Source organism: Cicer arietinum, chromosome 8 (genome assembly GCF_000331145.2).
Source record: "Cicer arietinum cultivar CDC Frontier isolate Library 1 chromosome 8, Cicar.CDCFrontier_v2.0, whole genome shotgun sequence".
NCBI classification, from domain to species: domain Eukaryota; kingdom Viridiplantae; phylum Streptophyta; class Magnoliopsida; order Fabales; family Fabaceae; genus Cicer; species Cicer arietinum.
Window position 1 is genome coordinate 1,223,615 of NC_021167.2, and position 20,400 is coordinate 1,244,014.

The 20,400-nt window shown below is 30.5% G+C and overlaps 5 protein-coding genes across 6 annotated transcripts; 2 read left to right on the plus strand and 3 right to left on the minus strand.

The window, feature by feature from the left end:
* Positions 1-2,143: 2,143 nt before the first annotated feature.
* LOC101497815 (uncharacterized) lies at positions 2,144-3,844 on the plus strand. Its single transcript, XM_004511437.4, has 3 exons — positions 2,144-2,599; positions 2,857-3,117; positions 3,208-3,844. The coding sequence occupies exons 1-3, from the start codon at positions 2,222-2,224 to the stop codon at positions 3,394-3,396; spliced, it is 828 nt and encodes a 275-aa protein (XP_004511494.1). The 5' UTR covers positions 2,144-2,221; the 3' UTR covers positions 3,397-3,844.
* A 4,402-nt stretch (positions 3,845-8,246) lies between these two features.
* On the plus strand, positions 8,247-9,038 carry LOC101498135 (ethylene-responsive transcription factor ERF020). Its single transcript, XM_004511438.4, has one exon. The coding sequence runs from the start codon at positions 8,415-8,417 to the stop codon at positions 8,943-8,945; it is 531 nt and encodes a 176-aa protein (XP_004511495.1). The 5' UTR covers positions 8,247-8,414; the 3' UTR covers positions 8,946-9,038.
* A 57-nt stretch (positions 9,039-9,095) lies between these two features.
* Positions 9,096-11,515, minus strand: LOC101498466 (butanoate--CoA ligase AAE1). 2 transcript variants are annotated; one of them, XR_190256.4, is made up of 3 exons: positions 11,136-11,515; positions 9,406-10,929; positions 9,096-9,299 (listed from the first exon to the last, which is right to left on the minus strand). XR_190256.4 is itself a non-coding variant. In XM_004511439.4 (2 exons), the coding sequence occupies exons 1-2, from the start codon at positions 11,334-11,336 to the stop codon at positions 9,472-9,474; spliced, it is 1,659 nt and encodes a 552-aa protein (XP_004511496.1). In that variant the 5' UTR covers positions 11,337-11,515; the 3' UTR covers positions 9,311-9,471. The 2 variants fall into 2 exon arrangements, 1 of the variants encoding a protein (XP_004511496.1); XM_004511439.4 differs by lacking the exon at positions 9,096-9,299 and having other exon boundaries at positions 9,311-10,929.
* Positions 11,516-12,600: 1,085 nt separating this feature from the next.
* LOC101498897 (pentatricopeptide repeat-containing protein At4g20770) lies at positions 12,601-15,810 on the minus strand. Its single transcript, XM_004511440.4, has 2 exons — positions 13,194-15,810; positions 12,601-13,104 (listed from the first exon to the last, which is right to left on the minus strand). Exon 1 carries the CDS (start codon positions 15,745-15,747, stop codon positions 13,438-13,440), a length of 2,310 nt encoding a protein of 769 aa, XP_004511497.1. The 5' UTR covers positions 15,748-15,810; the 3' UTR covers positions 12,601-13,104; positions 13,194-13,437.
* Positions 15,811-17,761: 1,951 nt separating this feature from the next.
* Positions 17,762-19,790, minus strand: LOC101499223 (11-beta-hydroxysteroid dehydrogenase B). Its single transcript, XM_012718925.3, has 6 exons — positions 19,535-19,790; positions 19,233-19,425; positions 18,978-19,063; positions 18,755-18,886; positions 18,461-18,625; positions 17,762-18,297 (listed from the first exon to the last, which is right to left on the minus strand). The coding sequence occupies exons 1-6, from the start codon at positions 19,718-19,720 to the stop codon at positions 17,953-17,955; spliced, it is 1,107 nt and encodes a 368-aa protein (XP_012574379.1). The 5' UTR covers positions 19,721-19,790; the 3' UTR covers positions 17,762-17,952.
* Positions 19,791-20,400: the final 610 nt, after the last annotated feature.

A 20,400-nucleotide genomic window follows, 5' to 3' on the forward strand; every position in this document is an offset into this window, starting at 1 on the left:
CTGAATAATGGCCATCCCAAGATTCGAGTCGGAGTTAGCTCCTTGTCTTTATTTTTTATTTGATTATGTCCCAATTTTGTGGTGAGAATTTAATTGAAAAACCAAAAACGTGTTCAATGATTTCTTTTAAGGAGAATGTTAAGAAGTGCTCCTATAGGAAGGTTAACAAAGATTCTTGCGACACTTATCCAGTATTTAAGTATAGAAATTTTATATTAAAAGGTGTATTAGAAAATTATGTATTTAATTTTTTAAATGTCGAAATTTGTTATCTCATAGATGATTATTATAATGCATTATTACAAGCAAACTTATATAATAAAATGGCCAATTAGTTACTTTAGTTTGTTTCATAGATGCAGAGAAATCATACAAATAGTTTTTGTATTTTTTATTCATTAAATAAAGTATACCATATTATAAGGACTCAGATTTCTGTGTAGAATATTTTGAGAATGACATTCAGAAAGAGCACGACGTAGAAGAGACTGCAAGGACAAAGGGGAAAATGGGTTAACATAGTAATTGTCAAACAAAAGTAGAGGCATTTTTAAAATGTCAGAAATTTTTAAAAATAAGAAGAGGCATCCTTATTAAAAAATGTTGTTGGGCACCCTCTTTAAACGTATATATTTTGGGTATCTAAGAGAGTGTGTTTGGTTGCGAGGAAAAACTGAAAAGAGAAAAAGAAGTAAGAAAAAGTGTAGTTAGAGAGAAATAGAGGAGAAATAAATGAGAAATAAAGTAGATTTAAAATATTATTTGGTATAAGAGAAAGATGAAAGAAATATAAAAGAGAGAAGTGTTGATTATTTTTGAAAGTCCGATGATACTCTTAAGCGTTTCATAAAAGTTAATTTATTTTTTGTTTGATTTTAATTTACTATATTTGTAGTTTATTTGAGATAATTAATTAAACTTTTAATTTAATTATTAATTTGTTATTGTAAATTTATTAATTAATTATATGGTGATTATGTGATATTCAAATCTGATAGTCAAATCTTCTTAAAAAAAAGTCTAATAGTTGAATTAAAATCAAATAATATTTAGAATTTAATAAATTAAATTAACATTCATTAGTTGTGTTAAAAAAAATCTGATAGTTTAATAAATAATTAAATTAAATTAATAAATAAATTGAAGTAGATATTGTGATGAAAAAAAGGAATAACACAAAATGACTTGCATTTACAAAGACAATGACAAGTTGGAAAAGTAAAAAAAGTAAATACATTTCTTCTTGCTCTCTCCACAATGTAAAGAACAAAGTTAAAAGGCGTAGACACCACAAATTTTGGATTTCTCTTCCCTATTTTTCCTCAAACCAAGAAAGAGAAATTTATCATTTCTCTTTAACTTCTCTTTTCTTTAACTTTCTCTTTCTTATTTCTCTCAAAGATTGAAGAGAATAATGTAATATATAGATCATCTGAATGTAATAAAAAGAGAAAGATATAAAATAATGTTGAGAAATATGGTGTGTATTTTTATCGTTACTTTTTTGATTTAATTGCAGTTTTGGTCTCCCTATTTTAGCTGAATCGCGAAAGTAGTCCCTCATTTTGTTTCTCCCCAATTTTGGTCTCTAAACAGAATTTTGGTTCAAAACTTGATGAAATTTCATTTTTTTTTTTTTTACATTTATCATGTGCAACAATTGCCTCAAAATCTCATGTGCAACAATTATACCTAAAATTTATGATCATAAATGGTGTAGTACAACTTTAAAAAATAAAATTTTATCAAGTTTTGGACCAAAATTCTGTTTGGGGACCAAAATGGAGAGAAACAAAATATGGAAACTACTTTCGCGATTCAACTAAAATAAGAGGATCAAAACTACAATTAAATCTACTTTTTTTTTTTTACAAAGTTCTATTGTACTAAAAAAAATTGTGTGTCAATACTACGAATATTTTCATCAATAATTTTTTTTAATTTGTTCTAAATTATTTTAACAATTGAAATCAAAATTTGAAGTAAAGTGATTTATTTTAATTGTACATAAACATCTTAAATTTCAAATATACTTAGTCCCTTACTTTGTTTTTTATTAGAAAAATAGAAAGAGAAATGTGGCTAAAACAAAAACAGAGCGACATCGTTTATTATCCTGTTTTGAGTGGACAAAAAGCCACACATTCTTTCACATGGAGAAAGTCTCAGTTTCAGTTTCTTTCTCAAAAAACACTTTCCACTCACAACACAATTCAATTCCATGGCCACCACAAACCCTTTATCCCTTTCATCTTCCCAAACACACACTCTTCCTCTCCATTTCCCTCCCCCTCTCTCTCTCCCTCGCAAACCCACTTTTCTTCTTCTCTCTAACCACTATGCCCGCCCAAACTCTCTCCGATTAACCACCTACTGTAAGGCCACCCAACTATCCATCTCCGAAGAGTCTTCTTCCTCCGGAAACTGGGTACCGGTTGTTCCTGTTTCGGCGCTTCCAAAAGGAGAGCGTCGCGTCATAATTCAAGAGGGAGATTCCATATTGCTTCTATGGTATAAAGATAAAGTATTTGCAATTGAAAATAGGTCACCTGCTGAAGGTGCTTATTCCGAAGGCTTAATCAATGCAAAACTCACTCAGGTTAGTTACATCAACATGCATGTTTCTGTTGTAACTGAATTAGAGTCAGCGCAACGGAGAGGCCTAAAGTGCTTGCTTTGTACCGAAAAAAATAAATAAATAATCTTGTCTAAAGTTATTAAATAAAATATTAATAATTTATTTATTAAATTTTAAAAAATTATTTTTTATAATTTTATTTTAGGTCTAATAAGTTGTTGGGGTTGGTGAACTGAATTTAACTGAAAAAATGAGTTTATCTTTTTCCGATTTGGCAGGACGGTTGTATAGTTTGTCCAACAACTGACAGCACATTTGATTTAAGAACAGGAGAGATCAAAGAATGGTATCCAAATAATCCTGTTCTGAGAATTCTAACACCTGCTTTGAGAAAACTCTTTGTGTATCCTGTTAAAACAGATGAAAAGAATATTTATATCAGCATTACAACCGGTTTAAAATCTGATGCTGCTACTGAAATTGTATTTAGTGGCAAAGCTCAACCTGGTATAACAGCAACTAATGTCAATGTTGATGAGGTAACTAACAAGACTAAAATTCTAATCTATTATTTTTTGACATTTTGAATCTGATTATTCTGTTTTATGACTGGTTTATTATTTATTTAGGTTAGAATGGTGGTTGATGAGAGTCAAGGGGGATTTGGTTTTACTAAGAAGAATGAAATAATAAACGGTAAAGCAGCTGTTATTGGATTTCTTCTGTTGTTGGATTTTGAGCTTTTAACAGGTAAAGGTCTTTTGAAGGGAACTGGTTTCTTGGACTTTATATATTCTGCCTCTAATGCTCTCAATTAGAGGTTGATGGATGTTTGGATTGTTGTTGGTGAACTTATGAGTAGCAAAGAGTTTTGCTTCTCCGAATTGCGTTTGGAAGTATTGGTAAAAGTGCTTCTGATTTTATGCTGTGAAATCATAGTATGGACTGTCAGTAATTTAGTGCATGTTTTGTTGAAACTTCATAATGTCTGTAACTTTTTGTTGAGATATTGTGACACTGTGATTCTGCCAAACATGCACTAAATCACATTTCCTTTTTGTATGCCATGTATTTATCTAGTATTGTATTTACAAAGTAAGTGTAGTTAGTGACAAATGTACTATCTTTTATGTATTTTTTGTGTATGTTCTTTTAGCATACTATACCCGTCTATTTATCTATCTATAATTTATTTAAATAGGGACGAGAAATAGATCAGCCACACTTCATTCTCTTTCACTTCCTCAATAACAACTCTATTGGTCAGTTCTATTGTGGTGCTAGATTCAATTTGTGAGTGTATAATCTCTATTTTATGGTTGATCTATTTATGTCTTTAAAATAATGACTTTTTTCTTATTTAATTTGGATGTTGTTAGTCATATGTATAATATTTTTTTTGTTATTGTCATCTATATATAATACATGTGTTCTTTTCAGTATTTTAAAATGTAATTCGCCAAAATCACTGTTTAATTGCGATATATCGTCTATATGATTGTCCCATATTAAATGCATCACAATTAAACTTATATTTTAATAATTAAAATATAACAATAATATATTATATCATCACAAAAAATATAAAAATACAATCCAAATTTGAAATTAAATAAATAAAAAATATTGGAACAAACAAATTAATTAAAAGTAATAAATTAGGAGTTGAAAAAAAATTGAAACTAACTTGTAATATTAACTTATACATTTAATGTAGTAAATATAAAATAACAACAAAAATGGGTAAAGCCTACAAAAACTACAAAACGACTATTCATCACAAAATGTAATTGTTATAATTTTATTTTTTTTATATTTTTCTGATTTTGCTTTTCCTACATATTATGTTTTTTAACTTAACTACAAAATCATATTTGCTTTTAAGATTTTGTTTTGTTTAATTTAAGTTCAATACTATTTCAGTATATCGGTAAAAGAATCAATATTTCGATTATAAAAATAATTATAATATCACAAAATAAAAAATTTATTTTAATCCGTACAACCCGCGAATTACAATGTAATTTTTATAATTTACATTCTAAAATTGGGTCTTTCTCCACATTTTGTAAATGGTTTGTCAATTAAGAACTCCCAAGTTGATCGTCATAGTTTATTTGGTTAATAACTTGATATCTATAACAGAAATTTCAGAGATTTCAAATGATAGAAAAGCAAATCTGATGAGTGTAATATATCTTTTAGAGAGAAAAGTATAATTTACTTTACATATTTATTCTCAAGGGATAATAATATAGATTTTAACATGAGAGTATTACTCTTCAAACTTTTATCAAGAGAGGAGCATGTAATTTATCCAAATGAAAATAATTGATTTAATAGACTTTCTCTTAATTTAAATTTAATTTGATCCCGAAATTTGAAAGGGAGAGACTAATTTCATTATCCATCTAATAATTTGACAATTTCAAAACAAATACTATGAATTTTATATTAAATAAATAAATAAAATTTGACGCAATACTTAAGTCATAAGAGTTGTTGAATTCTCTGGATGCATTTAAAACATAAGAGTTGTTGGAATATTTTATCCCTTACTTCCACAATTACATCCCTATCCTTACAATCCATAAAAAATTTCAATTTTATCCCTTTTCATATTTTACTATTTTACCTTTTCACTTTTTACTACTTATCTGATTTTTTTTCTGGATAAATCACACTCTCACTCCATCGAGTTTTCTTGTTAGAAATTTTTATCCAAAACAAGAATATTTCCCCAATGTTCCAAAAATCTTGGTGGTTTAAATTTTTCAAATACACATTACTTTTAAAAAACTCGCATCATGTTTGTCATGACTAACAAATGTTCTGAAAAACTTAAGTCAAGTTGGATGTGTGTTCCGTAAAATTTGGCAAAACTATTTTAGCCATACCATCCACAACTTGATTATCTTGGTCAAGAATTTCATATCCTTTAATATTTGACCCAACAATCAAAGAATCAAGTCTTGCCTTGAAAAGGAAGACATTAAGAAAGAGAGATGCAGCAGTAATACAACTTGAGTAAAAAAGAAATATAGAAATTCAAATATAGACTATAATATGTTATGAACCAATATTTAAAAAGTATTTAAAATTTAAATGATTGTAGACATTATTTATTAAAAATAGATGTTAATGATCATCTTCATTTTTATGATTAAGATGATGATTTAAATAATATTGATTCGATAAAAATAAAAGAAAATAAATGTATATCTCATATTAAATTAATATCAATTAAATTATCATCTTCTCTAGAAAATCAAAAAGAATATAAACTATTACTTTTTATTAATATCGTTAATTGTCGTTAAAATATCTAATAATTTTTAAATATTAGTCCATAATAGTGAAGTAGTCTATTGTAGAATTTATAAATAAAAATAAATAAACCATATAATATATATAATCCATCTTAAAATATTGACAAAAATTAATTAAAAAAAACTAATATTATATTTATTTAAAACTTGAACTAAATATATTAAATTTTTATTTATATTTTGAGACACATAAATGTATCACCATATACACCTTTTCAAACCAGCTTTGCAGATAAAGTTTGACCAGATGATGAGTTTGTTATCCCTATCTTTATTCTTTAGCCCCAAAGTCGTGGAATTGGACTACATGAATGATGAATCCACCCAATCAGCAACAAAACTCCCTTTTTACTTCTTTTGAATTTGAACACCAATGCTACTCATCGTTTTGTAGCTGGTTTCTTTGTCTTAAAACTACTATGCGAAATAAATGTGACAGCAAAAGAAACAAAATTTCACTTTTTGAACGCTCTAGGTTCACACTGAATCTCTCTTTACATATACTTAATAATGTTTGTTGTAGTCGTGAATGTCATCAATATTTGAAGTTCAAATTCAACTTGTCAACCTTTCTCTTGTGTAGACCCTATTGGGAGGAAGCATTAAATGAATAATTTAGATTTCACGCAATCATATAAGTAAAATATTAAATTAATTGTTGTTGTATCGAGATCGAACGATTTAATTATAATAAATTAAAATGTAAAATAGTCAATTAGTCTCCTAAATTAAAAAAAAATCAATCAATTTAGTTCGTTTTTTAAATTTACACTTTAATTTTAGTTAATATATAGTATATTTTGTATTGATTTTGATGGTTGTTTACAAAGAAGTATTTTAATGAAATAACAAAATTGATTTTCTTTATATTTTAAGACTAAGTATTGTTCTATAATTATAATTTGACTTAATTGTTGTTTTAATAGAATTATCCTCTTATTTTAAAAGTCAATAGTTTTTGTCTATCTATCATATTTTTTAACTAAAAAAATGATGAATTAACATATTTTAAATAATGTGACATATGACTTCATGATATAAAACCATCTAAATATATTAATTAAATTACAAAATAAAAATTTATCAAAGTTCAAAGTTAAATTTTTAGAGAATTTTATTGTAATTTCATTGATATTAATCATTCTACATTATCACATCACTTATAATGTTATTTAAAACATGTCATATTTTATTTTTTAGTTAAAAAATTATAATAAATAATCAAAACTGTTAGATTTCAAAATACTGAAAATCAATTTTATAAATTTTTAATAATAAAAGAATAAAACTACAGTTAAATCTTATAACTTTGAAGACCAAAAATACTGATTTAATCAAATAACAACTGACAAAAATAAATTTAAGTTTCAACTAATTTTTTTAATCTAAATTGAAGACCAAAATAAGAAATTATTCTTTTTTTTAAGTGTTGGATAAAGTCAAGCACGTGCGTTTTTTACCAAATTGGCGAAGCGAAGAAGTCTAAAGAAAGTATAGAGCACGGTTATAATTTAAGAAAATGATAGCAAGCATATTTAGTGTATTTCTTAAGAGTTTAAATATAGAAAAAAAAATATATTGAAATTTATGTAATTAAACTTTGAAATAATAAAAACTGTAATTTGTTTTCAAATTTTTTGTTTTATAAAATTTATTATATTTTTTAATTTATTTAAAATTATCAAATGCAATAACAGACCAGATAATATATATAATATAACGTCACTCATGACGTATTACAAAATATGTATCCACGCGCGGTACTCATTACAATTTACATCGACATGCACAATATCCATGTGATTAAATAACCTCAATTTGATTTGAAGAAAGTGACTTTCAGAAACGTGAGTGCGCGTGGGCTTTAGAAACCTAAAAGCACCGAAAATGGAAATAACACGTAGCCACGTTTCAAGACAAAGAAAGCATTCATCTTCTTTGGTTGTTACCAATTTTCAATCAAGTTGGATGAGTATGACCTGACATTTTAATCACTTCATTTTAGTTGAGTTGGTCGCTCCTCATTCATTTCTTCTATAACTCCAACTTGCAACACATTGAATGTGACACGAACTTCATTATTACCCAAAATATCAATTGTAAAATTTTTGAGAAATTAAATACACAATTTTTTTACATTGTTTCTATATTTAGTTTCTAAAAAACAGAAGTGTAAATAAACATAATAATTTAGTAAAATAAATAAATATAATACATTAAAGATACCATTATACTTCATTTGAAAATACTAATAAGTTGGTGAACAATATAATATTTTAATTAACTTTTGACCTTGGAAAATTTTGACCTTCTTTTTTTTGGTCCACCCCTCCACCTTTGCTTGCCTTAAACCCTTTTGACTCTCAAAATCTTCAACCTATATATAATCACACACCCCTCAATCTCCTCTCATAATCTGCTTCTACGCATGCCACTTTAATATTATAATTAACTATAAACATATCCATAAACTTTATTAATTTGCTTCTACAATCAACCATTTAAAGATGAATTGGAACACTACTTCAACAAGCACGAGCAACAAGAAGTTAAAGGGAGTTAGGCGTCGAAAATGGGGGAAATGGGTATCGGAGATTCGTGTTCCGGGGACTCAAGAACGTTTATGGTTAGGAACTTATGCTACACCGGAAGCTGCTGCGGTGGCACACGACGTAGCTGTTTATTGTTTAAGAAGACCTTCTACGTTGGACAAACTCAACTTTCCTGAGACTCTGTCTTCTTATTGTATTCAACAGAGAGATGATTTGATGTCTCCGAGGTCTGTTCAAAAGGTTGCTTCTGATGTTGCCATGGATGTTGATGCGAGAAATATTGCAAGGGAAACAACAACTTTGATGGAAACGAATCACGTGAGTGGGAATGATGATGATGATGATGGTCACGTGCATCATAATGTTGTTGGTGATGATGATTGGTGGGAAGGTTTGGATGATGACTTGAGTTGGCAAGGAATTACTCAAGTTTCTAGACAAGAGGAGGGATTGAGTATTTCCATTGAAGATTATCTTCAGATTTAGATCATTATATGTATACATTATTGGTATTGATTACTTTTTTGTGTTAAACACAATACAACTCTGAATGAAGAAGATGCGTATTTTGACTGTGAATCTAAGATATATTTTTAAATCAACCCACCGCACATTGATACCACATATACTAACAGATGCTGAAAGCTAACGTGATTTAAACCAATACTTATTTAATGGAAGAACAAATCAAATCCTTCACTAGTAGTTCCATTATTATGACTTCACTAGTTAAGTAGTTATGTTACAAAATCAAGTCCTGCCACATGTGCATCTACTTGAATAGTTGAATGTAATCAGAATCATTGTCCCATGCCAAAATAGAATAACTTTTTAGTAATGCTACAAGAGAATAAAAATCAAGTTAGTCCAATTGAAGTTTTCTTCATTTTATACAAATAAACAAATGTTATACAAACACATATAAATATGAAAAGTACTAACATACATGAAAGCACATATATAACACTGAAGAATATTATTGCATTCAATCTTCTGTTTTTTTTTAAATGCATTACAATCTGCTAGTGTTCTTTTTCTTAGACAAGCTTCCCATAGCCTTTGCCTTCTCCTTCAAAAGAAATTTTTGTGTCTTGCCGGTCGATGTCTTTGGCAGATCAGCAAACACCACAGTTCGAGGCACCATAAATCGGGGCAAACGCTCCCGACAAAATTGTATTATCTCCTCCTCTGTAGCACTATACCCTTCCTTCAGCTTCACAAACGCACAAGGTGTCTCTCCCCAATATTCATCAGGTCTCCCTACAACAGCAGCCTCAACAACTGCTGGATGACCATAAATCACACCTTCCAACTCAATTGTGCTAATGTTTTCTCCACCGGAGATGATAATGTCCTTCGACCGATCCTTAAGTTCTACATAACCATCCGCATGCTTTACTCCCAAGTCGCCGGTCCTAAACCATCCACCTTTAAATGCATCTTGTGTTGCTTTCGAATCCTTTAGATATCCACTCATCACAGTGTTTCCCCTGAACATTACCTCACCAAGGGTTTTTGCATCGGCCGGTACACTCTTCATAGTGACAGGATCTTTTACATCCAGTTCCTCCATTCCAATATGTTGTACTCCTTGACGTGCTTTCAATTTCGCCTGCGCGTCTCGAGGCAGGCTACCCCATTCGGATTTCCATGTACAAATTGATGCAGGACCATAGGTTTCTGTCAAACCATATGAATGAGTTACATCAAATCCTAGTTCTTCCATCCTGAAAAACACATCCGGCGGTGGTGGAGCCCCACCTGTCATCACTGCCACCTTCCCCGGAAGTGGCTTTCTGACTTCAGGAGGTGAATTTATCAACATATTGAGAACTACTGGTGCACCCCCCATGTGTGTTACTTTGTGCTTAAAAATATTGTCAAAAATTCCTTTAGCATTTACGTTTCTTTGGCAGACATTTGTTCCACCCTGAGCAGCAATACTCCAAGGGAGACACCATCCATTGCAATGAAACATTGGAACACACCATAAATACACCGGCATAGACCGCATCTCGTTAAGAAGAATAGTAGCCAAAGCATTGAGATAAGCACCTCTATGGCTATATATAACACCCTTAGGACTTGATGTGGTTCCAGAAGTGTAATTGAGTGAAACTGGATCGCGTTCATCCTTCGGTCTTTTCACCTCAAATTCAAGTTTCCCTTCAGCTATAAGATTCTCATAGATCAATGTTCCCAGAGGAGGTGATGGATGAGCATCAGACTCCAAAATCAAGACCAAAAGGGGTAGCTTGGTGGTTGATTTTGACAGGATTTCAAGTGCTCCCTGAGCAATATCAAGTAATTCATGATCTACAAAAAGAATTTTGGCATCGGAATGGTTTAATAACAATGAAACCATTGATGAATCGTGTCGAGTATTGAGAGTGCAGAGAACAGCCCCTGACATTGGAACAGCAAAATGTAGCTCATACATGGCTGGAATATTAGGGGCCAATACAGCAACCTGACCAAATAAGTTCAATTTCACAACAAGCACAAAATCACAACAAATAATTTCATACAAAATTATAATTATATTGACATGTTCCATTCACAAGAAAGAGAATAATGCATAGAATAAAAGGTCAATTAAACTATGGAGAATTTAATTAATTAGTAAAAAATAAAATATGGAAAAAAAAGATTGAAAGAGTTGAGAAAGGATCAGACCACATCACGAGGAGAAACACCGAGTTGAGAAATGGAAGAAGCGAGCTTGATGCAGCGTTGATGAGTGAGAGACCATGTGTAGGTGACATGATCACCGTAGACGATAGAGAGGTTGTTAGGGTAAACAATGGCGGAGCGCTCCAAAAAGGTGATCGGAGTGAGAGAAACGTAGTTGGCGTTGCACTGAATAGTACCATCCATCGTCTTCGCTTTTTTATTTTTTTTATTTTTTTTTTTTATCTTATCTTTTGACTCATCGATATGTATGTATGAAGATTCAATCAATATATAGATGAAAATAGAACACTGTTAATTTTTCAGGGAAAATGAACAATTAAAGTATGGTCGAGGGTCCCGGTCCCCCATTTATCTATATGCAAAAATTCCCACAATCACAATGATATTCGTTTTTTATCTATTCACTATTTTGCACGCTAATGTTGGTTTGATTAATAAAAAGATCTATTTAATAACTGATCTCTAAGTATCTTTGTGCAGGACTATTGCCCGTTTCGTTTTTTTTTTTTTAATAATAAATCCATATCTATTTTAAAATATATTATTTTAAAACTATTGTATGAATTATTTATAACTAAATTCATATTTTAGTTTAAAATTGATTAGAGTTAAATAATCGGTTATTGATTATATAATTGATTTGAGTTAAATTAATTTTTTTTACTTAGATTATTTTTTAATTGATTTAAAAATTTGATATTATATAAAAAAAATTGATATAATTTGTTAATTTCATGAATTTGATCCATTATTAAATTATGATGATAAAAATACGAGTAAGTTTAAACTATGATGCCAAATTTGAGATTCTTCTTCACATAAAATGAAAGACAAATAAAATAGTTAAACTTATATAAGATTTTCAAAAGAAAAATAGAATGGAAAAGTCTAAGATGAATAAAAAAACTAATTTGTGTAAAATATGTTAATTAAAAATAAGTCATGTTTTTATGCATTATTTTAAAATTGAAGGTATGAACTTTTGTTTATAAAAAAAGATAAATATGTTTTTTTAGGAAATATGTTTTTGTTGTGAAAAGATAAGAATTTGCTAAGGTCATGAAAATGAAAAAAATTATATTAAAAACTCGTACTACGAGAAAAATGATATAAAGTTTAATACATGTAGAAATGGAGAAAAAAAACGAAGTATTGTTAAGTTAGAAAATTATTGAAATATAGAAAAGGAATAGATAAATGGAAAAATAAAGTTAGAGTTCAAGAATGGTTACTTCGTTGTTGTCGTTGAAATCGGAGAATAAGCAACAATTTTTTTGCATTATTGATGCAAGAAAGATAACATCTTGTTAATTTAATTTAAATTGTATGTAAATTACAATTTAGAGAGAAAAAAAATTAAGAATCTAAGAAAGAATTTAGAATTCAAATCAAAAAATAAAATATGAGTGAATAATAATTCGATAAAATCCAATTCTAAAAATAAAAATAAATTTAAATATAGTTATAAATTTGATTAAATTAAATTATAGCTATATTATTTTAATCAAAAATATAAAATGAATTTAAATATAGTTATGAATTTGGACCTCCTATCAGAATATTTTTTGCAAGGCTCTAGTTTTGAGATATGCTCTCAACCGAAATAAGTCTAAAATACAACTCATCGTATCTTTAAGTGAGGTTGTGTTTCACTTCCGCCTGCTTTAACTTGTGCTTGATAGAGGAACTGAACTGTATGCATTTAAAGCTTCCTTCACAATCTTCAAAAGTTGTTGCACTATTTCAAACTTTTCACCACAAGCTATGATATCGGTAGCTAGCTGATTGAGAAATTTTCACCATTTGCATTTTACTGCATTAACTCTGCCTTCCTAAATTGACCTGGTAATACTACCTTGCATCTTAAATATGTCATCCAGATGTCATAATATGGAACTCCAGTTTAATAAGCAGTCAATAAGTTGGATTTCCACTGATAGTTATCAAAATGCTGTCAGGAAGAGATATTAATCAACTTCAAGTAGATATATAAAAATCAAGAACAGTGAAACCAACTTCAAAACACATGCTGGGACACACCTTTGATTAGAACTATCGGTACTACATAGATTCCTGTTAGAGATCCTTATAGACCTGGTTATCAGTCATCACATATATAACAAATTGTGCATCATCCAAACTTCCCAAAGAAGAATATATGTTGGCAAGAAGCACATAAGATGCAGAATTTCACGGGTCCAGTCGATAGAGTTCCTCAGCTGCTCTTTTCGCTAAGCTCAAGTTAGCATGAACACAGCATGATCATAGCACAACCTCCCATAATCTAGAATGACTCACTCCGGCTATAACCAGGATCCTTATGTACCTGGTTATCACTCATCAGATCTCTAACAACTTGTGCATCATCCCATCTTCCCATAGAAGAATACATGTTGGCAAGAAGCACATAAGGCGCAGAATTTTGCGGGTCCAGTCGATAGAGTTCCTCAGCTGCTCTTTTCGCTAAGCTCAAGTTAGCATGAACACGGCACGAGCTTAACACAACCTCCCACACAATCGCATCATCTTTATATGGCATGGTATCGAGAATGACTTCTACTTCAAGAAACCTCCCTGCTCGGCTCAGACAATCAATGATGCAAGTATAATGATCCAACTTTGGCACCACTTCAAATTTTTGTAGCATCGCGTTGAATATTTCGACCCCTTCATCGACCAATGCCGAGTGGCTACAAGCGGTTAAAACAGCAACAAAAGTAATATCATCAGGTTTTTCACCGGACGAAATCATGTCATTGTAAAGGAATACAGCCTCATGACCATAACCATTCTGCGCATAACCATGTATCATCTCATTCCAAGTAACAATATTTTTTCCGGGCATCATATCAAAATAACATCTGGCTGCACCTACATTCCCACATTTACAATACATTTCTATGAGAGAACTCCCCACAAATACATCATCTACATAACCATCTTTTATGATCTGAGCATGGATTTGTTGTCCTTGAAACAAGGAGGAAAGTTTCGCACAAGAGCTTGCTGCGGTAGAAAAAGAAAACTCGGAAGGTACAAAGCCGAATTGTCTCATCCGTTTAAAAAAAGCCAAAGCATCTTGTTCAAGAGAATTGATTGAGAACCCTGCTATCATTGAGTTCCAACAAACAACATCTAGTTCAGACAGTTTACTGAATACATTTTTAGACAACTCCATTTTCCCACATTTTGAATACACATTAATAAGGCTACTTGCAACATACAGATCATCAAAAAATCCAAGCTTTTGAGAAACTGCATGAACCTGTTTTCCAGATTCAAGAAGTCCCAATTCAGCACATGAACTGAGAATAATGGCTAGAGTGGTCCTATCAGGATGCTGACATTGAAACTGCATTTTTCTAAACAGTTCAACTGCCTCTCCATGATCTGCACTCTGGTTATACCCCGAAAGTATGGCATTCCATGAAATCAAACTCGGGTACGGCATGCAGTCGAATATCTGACGCCCAGTTTTAACATCCCCCGACTTAACACACGCTGCCAGCATATTAATATACGTAACATCATCTGGTTCATATCCACAACACTGCATCCTCTGAAAACACTCAGCAGCTTTCTCACTGTGGCATCTGTTTCCATACCCAGATATCATTATATTCCAAGAAACAACACTGTGCTGATCAAAACTAACAAAAACCTTTTCAGCACTATCCATGTCCCCACTTTTAGCATACATATCAAGCAAAGAATTGCACAAATGGAGGTCTTTCTCAAACCCAAGTTTAACCGAGAGAGTGTGAATCTGTTTCCCTTGCGCATTAGTCGATAAACCACAGCTATTATCACTGATACCAATTTCTCTATTCCCAGATACTCCTTTTGCACAAATACCCAAGATGCTGGACAATGAAACAGAATCAACACAAATCCCTTTTCTCAACATGAGTCTAAATAATTCCAAAGCTTCTTTGACTTGATTAGTTTGTGATAAACCACCCATCATTGTAGTAAAAGTTACCTCATTAGGTTCATGAATGTCCTCAAAAACACGAATTGCATCCCCATTTAAGCCACACTTAGTATACATAGACAAAAGAGCATTAACAACATAAATATTATTATCAAAACCAACTTTGATCACAAACCCATGATTTCTCCTACCACAATGTGAATCTAACAAAGCACCACATGCACTAAAAACAGTAGCAAATGTTATATGAGAGGGTTTAATCGATCCATGTAGCATCATTGAATCATAGGTATCAAGTGCTTGTCTTTCATACCCATTTCGAACCATGGTGGTGATTATGGTGTTCAACGAGACGGTGTTTCTTTCGGGCATTTGAAGGAATAAACGACACGCGTTTTGCAAATTGTTGGATTTGCAATAGGCGGCTAAGATGGCGTTCCATGAAAAGATATTTTTGTGAGGAATTTTGTCGAACACATGGTGTGCGAAAGAGATAAGGTTGCATTTGGAATAGAGTTCTATGAGGGTGTTGGATAGAAAAGTGTCGGAGAAAAGGTTGAAGCGGAAGATTCGAGCATGGACAATTTTGGCGGGTAATAGAGATTTGTTTGTTATGCAAGACTGTAATAAATTCGCTAAGTTCAAACTCTTGACTTCCATCAAAATTCACCACACCTTACACCTCACCCCTTGCTGCTTATATATTGTGGCTTATGCAAAGGCTAAAATATCATTTTAGCCCTTACAAGTATCCGACAACATTATCATTTTGATATTTGATTCATAACAAAAATCTAAAATAGTTATATTTTGACATTTCGATAATTAATTTAGATTTTTTTATTAAATAAATAATCAAAATGAAAAAATTTTATACTTTTCGATAATTAAAATAGTATTATGCATTTTAGAAGTTTGTACCATGTACCCCTCATTCTGACCTTCCACCCCTCATTTATATGGAAAATACTATGTTGCCCTTAATTTCATATATGAAAACCCCAAAAAAAAATTATTTTTCTTTTTTCACCCACTTCATTCGAAACTTTTAATTATTCGAATCTGACCCTACCAAATATTCGAAATATTGAAACATTCGAAATACAAAAGTAAGTAAAAATTCGAAACTTTCAAATATTCGAAACATGATTTTACCAGAAATTCGAAAGTTTCTATGATGATGAAACTTTCGAAGTTCATTTTTCCCAGAAATAATGAAACTTTCGAAACTTTCATTGAATACGAAACTTTCGAAATACAGAAAGTTTCGAAAGTTTCAAAATGCAAAACTTTCGAACATATTGAAACTTTCAAAAATTCAACTTTCGGAAGTTTGAAATTCATTGAAAGTTTCGCATTTTGAAAAATTAGTAATAAATTTAATTAATAATAAATTTAATTAGTAATAAATTTCAAAATTAGTAATAAATTTATATTCCTAATTTGAAAAATTAGTAACAAGTTTAGTAATAAATTTAATTAATAATTAAAAAAATTGAAAAATTCGAAAGTTTCGAAGTTTTTGAAACTTTTCGAAACTGACATAATTTGATTGTTTGAAACTTTCGAAGAATATGTGTTTCGGAAGTTTCAGATTCATCGAAACTTTCGAAATTTTCTGAAATTTGTGTTTCGGAATTTTCAAATTCATCAAAAGTTCTGAAAGTTATAGCTTCGAAAGTTTCACATTCTTTCAAACTTTCAAAGATTTCTAGAAAAGTTCATTTAGAAACTTTCAGATTTATCGAAAGTTTCGAAATTTGTATTTAATTCTGTTAATTTAGGTTTCGAATGTTTTGAATTTAACTAAATAGAAAAAAAAAAACTCATTTTGAATAATTTCGAAAGTTTCAAACTTTCGAATATTCTGAAATTTTTGAAAAGTAAAAAAGGGTAAGATAGTCAATATCAAAAATTGGAGGGGTGGAAGGTAAAAACGGGAGGGGGAGGAGGAGTGCACAATACATTTCTCTGCATTTTAATACAAGTGATATATATATTGGTATGCAGATTTTGTTTTTTTTAAGGAATACAAGTGAGACTTATAGGCTTCATAGTGTACAAGTAAATTAATATTTTTAACAATATAACGCATAACAAGTTTTGAGATGCATCATTTTGATAGAAGTTGTCTCTATAATGATCTCTTGTATTGAAATTTTTCTTAAGTGAAATCTAACTCAATCACTTGTATTGAATCTAATAAAAAAATTATAAAAGAAGCGAATGGTAGAGATTTTTATTAGATTATCTTTATTAATTAGATTTTCTTCAATAAAGATCCCACCGAAGAGAATATGTTCTCCTATAATGATATTTGAAAATTGTCTAAACTATAATGATAATCAAACTTACTTTTGGTGCTTATAGTTAATGAGTGCGTGCAATCTAAAATATGGATCTATTTTACTAGTCCAAATTGACAACTCTACGCATGACTAAAAGGGTGATCTAATTAATCTTGATTCAATAAAAACAATAGGAAATAAGATGTGTGTCTCAAAGCTCACCTCTCTTGTTGCCCTTATTTTTGTCTAATTGACATCAATTTAGTTAATATTTTTAATTATGAAGACAATGACGACATAAACTTTTACTTTTGAAGATGCGAAATTTCAGATGATTTTCAAATATCAGTCTACTGTAGATCACCTTAAGAAGAGGATTGGGTTCATAAAAAAAAAAGATTTTTGGTGACAAACACCAAGTTTATTTTCAATTTTAACACAAATCTTACAAGTAACCACATGACATTATATTTATAGGTCCACAATAGCATGATACTAACAAAAATGCAACATTACATAATACAAGTGAATAAGCATAAGTATCTAGCACAAATGCAAAAGCCTTCATTCATTCAATTCAATCCATCTTTTGTTGCATTTGATGACCCAACTGGCCAGAGAATGTATGAGGAACCATGCCTGTGTGTCCATTACTAGGAGAATTTCCCTCCAACATAGGTTTCCCCATACCACCAGTGACATTGTCCAAGGATCTTCCTGTCCCTAAATAAGAAGAAGTTCTCCTTGTCCCTTGTGGAGATATAAGTAGCTGAAATGCCCAATTGAGAACATTTGGAGCAAACACTCTATATAGCAAGAATACATCATACCAACTAGGAAACTTCACATATGAATCTCCTCTACATGCCCCACTTACAATCAATCTTGCAAACTCTTCAACTGCTCCACCACTCACATGTATCTATTTCCATCAATAAATCATCACAAATCAAATTAGTATGTAGATCATAACACACCTTAAAGTATGATTAATTGTATCTTGATTTCTTATTGGTTAGCATTTCTCTAACTATATATTTCATGTGCAAGTTCAAATGCAACATATATGTAGCAATTGCACTTACTTCTCTTTCTTCTTTCCACTGCATGTCTGCACCTTCCTCTAGCATGAACTTGCCTCTGGTCATTTCACTTCCAATCCAACCGTGCGTTGCTATTGTTACTCCAACCTCTTCTTTCAATTCAAATCGCAGCGTCTCATAGAAGTTTATTAGCGCCGCCTTTGCAGCCTTACATTACATGCATAAAATATATCATAAATCAATATAACAACAGCAAAATTTTAAATTAACAAAATCAAAATTCCAAACTTAAGTAGCATCTAAAAACTCTAACTAATATCATATTTATATACTTACACCAAACAAACTCATTCTTGGCAAAGGTAACCAACTTTCAACTGATGCATTGATAATAACACGACCATTGCTTTGGTGAAGATGAGGAAGAGCCACCAACGTTGGATAAACATTCCCCCAAAAATTTATATCCTTAAAAACAAAATATATGTTTCGTTTACTAATTTTTATTGAATTAGGAAATGATAATTGAAATTTTAACTATGAAAATTGGAATTCTTACCAAGAGAACAGGGAAAACTGAGGTGTCTGTAACTTCTTCAAAGTAGAATGTATGTCCCAAACTTACTGTATTTACAAGATGATCTACTGCACTCACCAAACACAAAATTCAAAAACTAATTAACTAAGAAAAATCAAACAATAATAAGAATTTCAAGGGTTTAATTCACACAAATAACTGGTTGTGTGATATGTTGACAATATAATTTTTTTTACGAGCTGACAGTGCATAAAAATTAAACTCGAATTAACATACCACGACCAAATACATTAATGGTTTCATTGACAAATCTTTTGCAATCATCTTCCTTCACAACATCTGCAGCCATAATCATGACATGTTTTGCACCCATTCTCCTTGCATTCTCAGCAATTCCTCTTAGCCTATGTTCTCTTCGTGCCACCAACATTAAATTTGCTCTCCTTATTGCATACTCATATGCTATTTGCTGCAATTTCCAAATCATACACATAGGTAATTTTTTTGCAACTTTACACTTTGAAAAACAAAATAGTGAGGAATTAAAGAATAGAAAGTTGTTATATATATAAACTTGCCTCTCCAATGCCAGAAGATGCACCAGTGATGATGACAACTTTACTATCCATAATATCTTCAGCATATATATAGTTATAGAGCCACTCACAAGCATTGAGGAAACAAAGTGCTGGCCATGAGAAAGCCAATGCTATTAAACTTAATGGAGGAACAAACAAATTAAGCAAGAAATTAAAAAAGTCCATAGCTAGCTTCAGATAATATTGAAGAGAATTAGCTAGATAGTTAAGATAGAAGAGAGAATAAAATATTTGTATGTGTGAGTGTGACTTTTACATGCAATTGTAGGAAAGAGGTGGAACACACGTGGAGTTGTGAAGAGTTGTTGTTGTGACGGATGGAAGTTTGTTTTGTATTTTCCATTAGACTGAAGCATGAATTGAATCCTGTTTGTAATCCACAGAGAGGGGACACATGCACAAAGTTATTATAACTACATGACATATATTTTATTTTCCATAATTAGACTTTCAATTTTTTAATATAGTTTGATATTTATTACATTGATAATCAGTAGTATTAATTTGAATAAGATCAAATTATGTAAGTGCAATACTTGGACACTTTTTTTACCTTTAGTTATATTTTATAAAATTGTATTTCAAAATTTATCAAATTGAAAGCTACTATGATTTCTTCAATGTTCTGCATTAATGTAATATTTTATTTTAGTAGTTATTAAAAGCTATATATTTAAATATAATATATGTTGCAAATTCCAACCTATTTGAAGATGGAGATGTATAGGTGATAGGTGGAATTTTATTATATAACTGATCATAAGTGTCGTCAATCTGGAATACTTGGTCCTCCGTAATTTTTGCACTTCATTACAATCATACCCCAAAAATATCATAACTCTTTC

Coding starts and splice junctions, on each gene's coding strand:
- LOC101497815 (XM_004511437.4), top strand. CDS start 2,222: ATGGCCACCACAAACCCTTTATCCCTTTCATCTTCCCAAACACACACT. Junction 2,600..2,856: donor TCAATGCAAAACTCACTCAG/GTTAGTTACATC, acceptor CCGATTTGGCAG/GACGGTTGTATAGTTTGTCC. Junction 3,118..3,207: donor CTAATGTCAATGTTGATGAG/GTAACTAACAAG, acceptor TTATTTATTTAG/GTTAGAATGGTGGTTGATGA.
- LOC101498135 (XM_004511438.4), top strand. CDS start 8,415: ATGAATTGGAACACTACTTCAACAAGCACGAGCAACAAGAAGTTAAAG.
- LOC101498466 (XM_004511439.4), bottom strand. CDS start 11,336: ATGGATGGTACTATTCAGTGCAACGCCAACTACGTTTCTCTCACTCCG. Junction 10,930..11,135: donor GTGTTTCTCCTCGTGATGTG/GTCTGATCCTTT, acceptor TTATTTGGTCAG/GTTGCTGTATTGGCCCCTAA.
- LOC101498897 (XM_004511440.4), bottom strand. CDS start 15,747: ATGGAAGTCAAGAGTTTGAACTTAGCGAATTTATTACAGTCTTGCATA.
- LOC101499223 (XM_012718925.3), bottom strand. CDS start 19,720: ATGGACTTTTTTAATTTCTTGCTTAATTTGTTTGTTCCTCCATTAAGT. Junction 19,426..19,534: donor CATCTTCTGGCATTGGAGAG/GCAAGTTTATAT, acceptor TGGAAATTGCAG/CAAATAGCATATGAGTATGC. Junction 19,064..19,232: donor CATTAATGTATTTGGTCGTG/GTATGTTAATTC, acceptor TGGTGAGTGCAG/TAGATCATCTTGTAAATACA.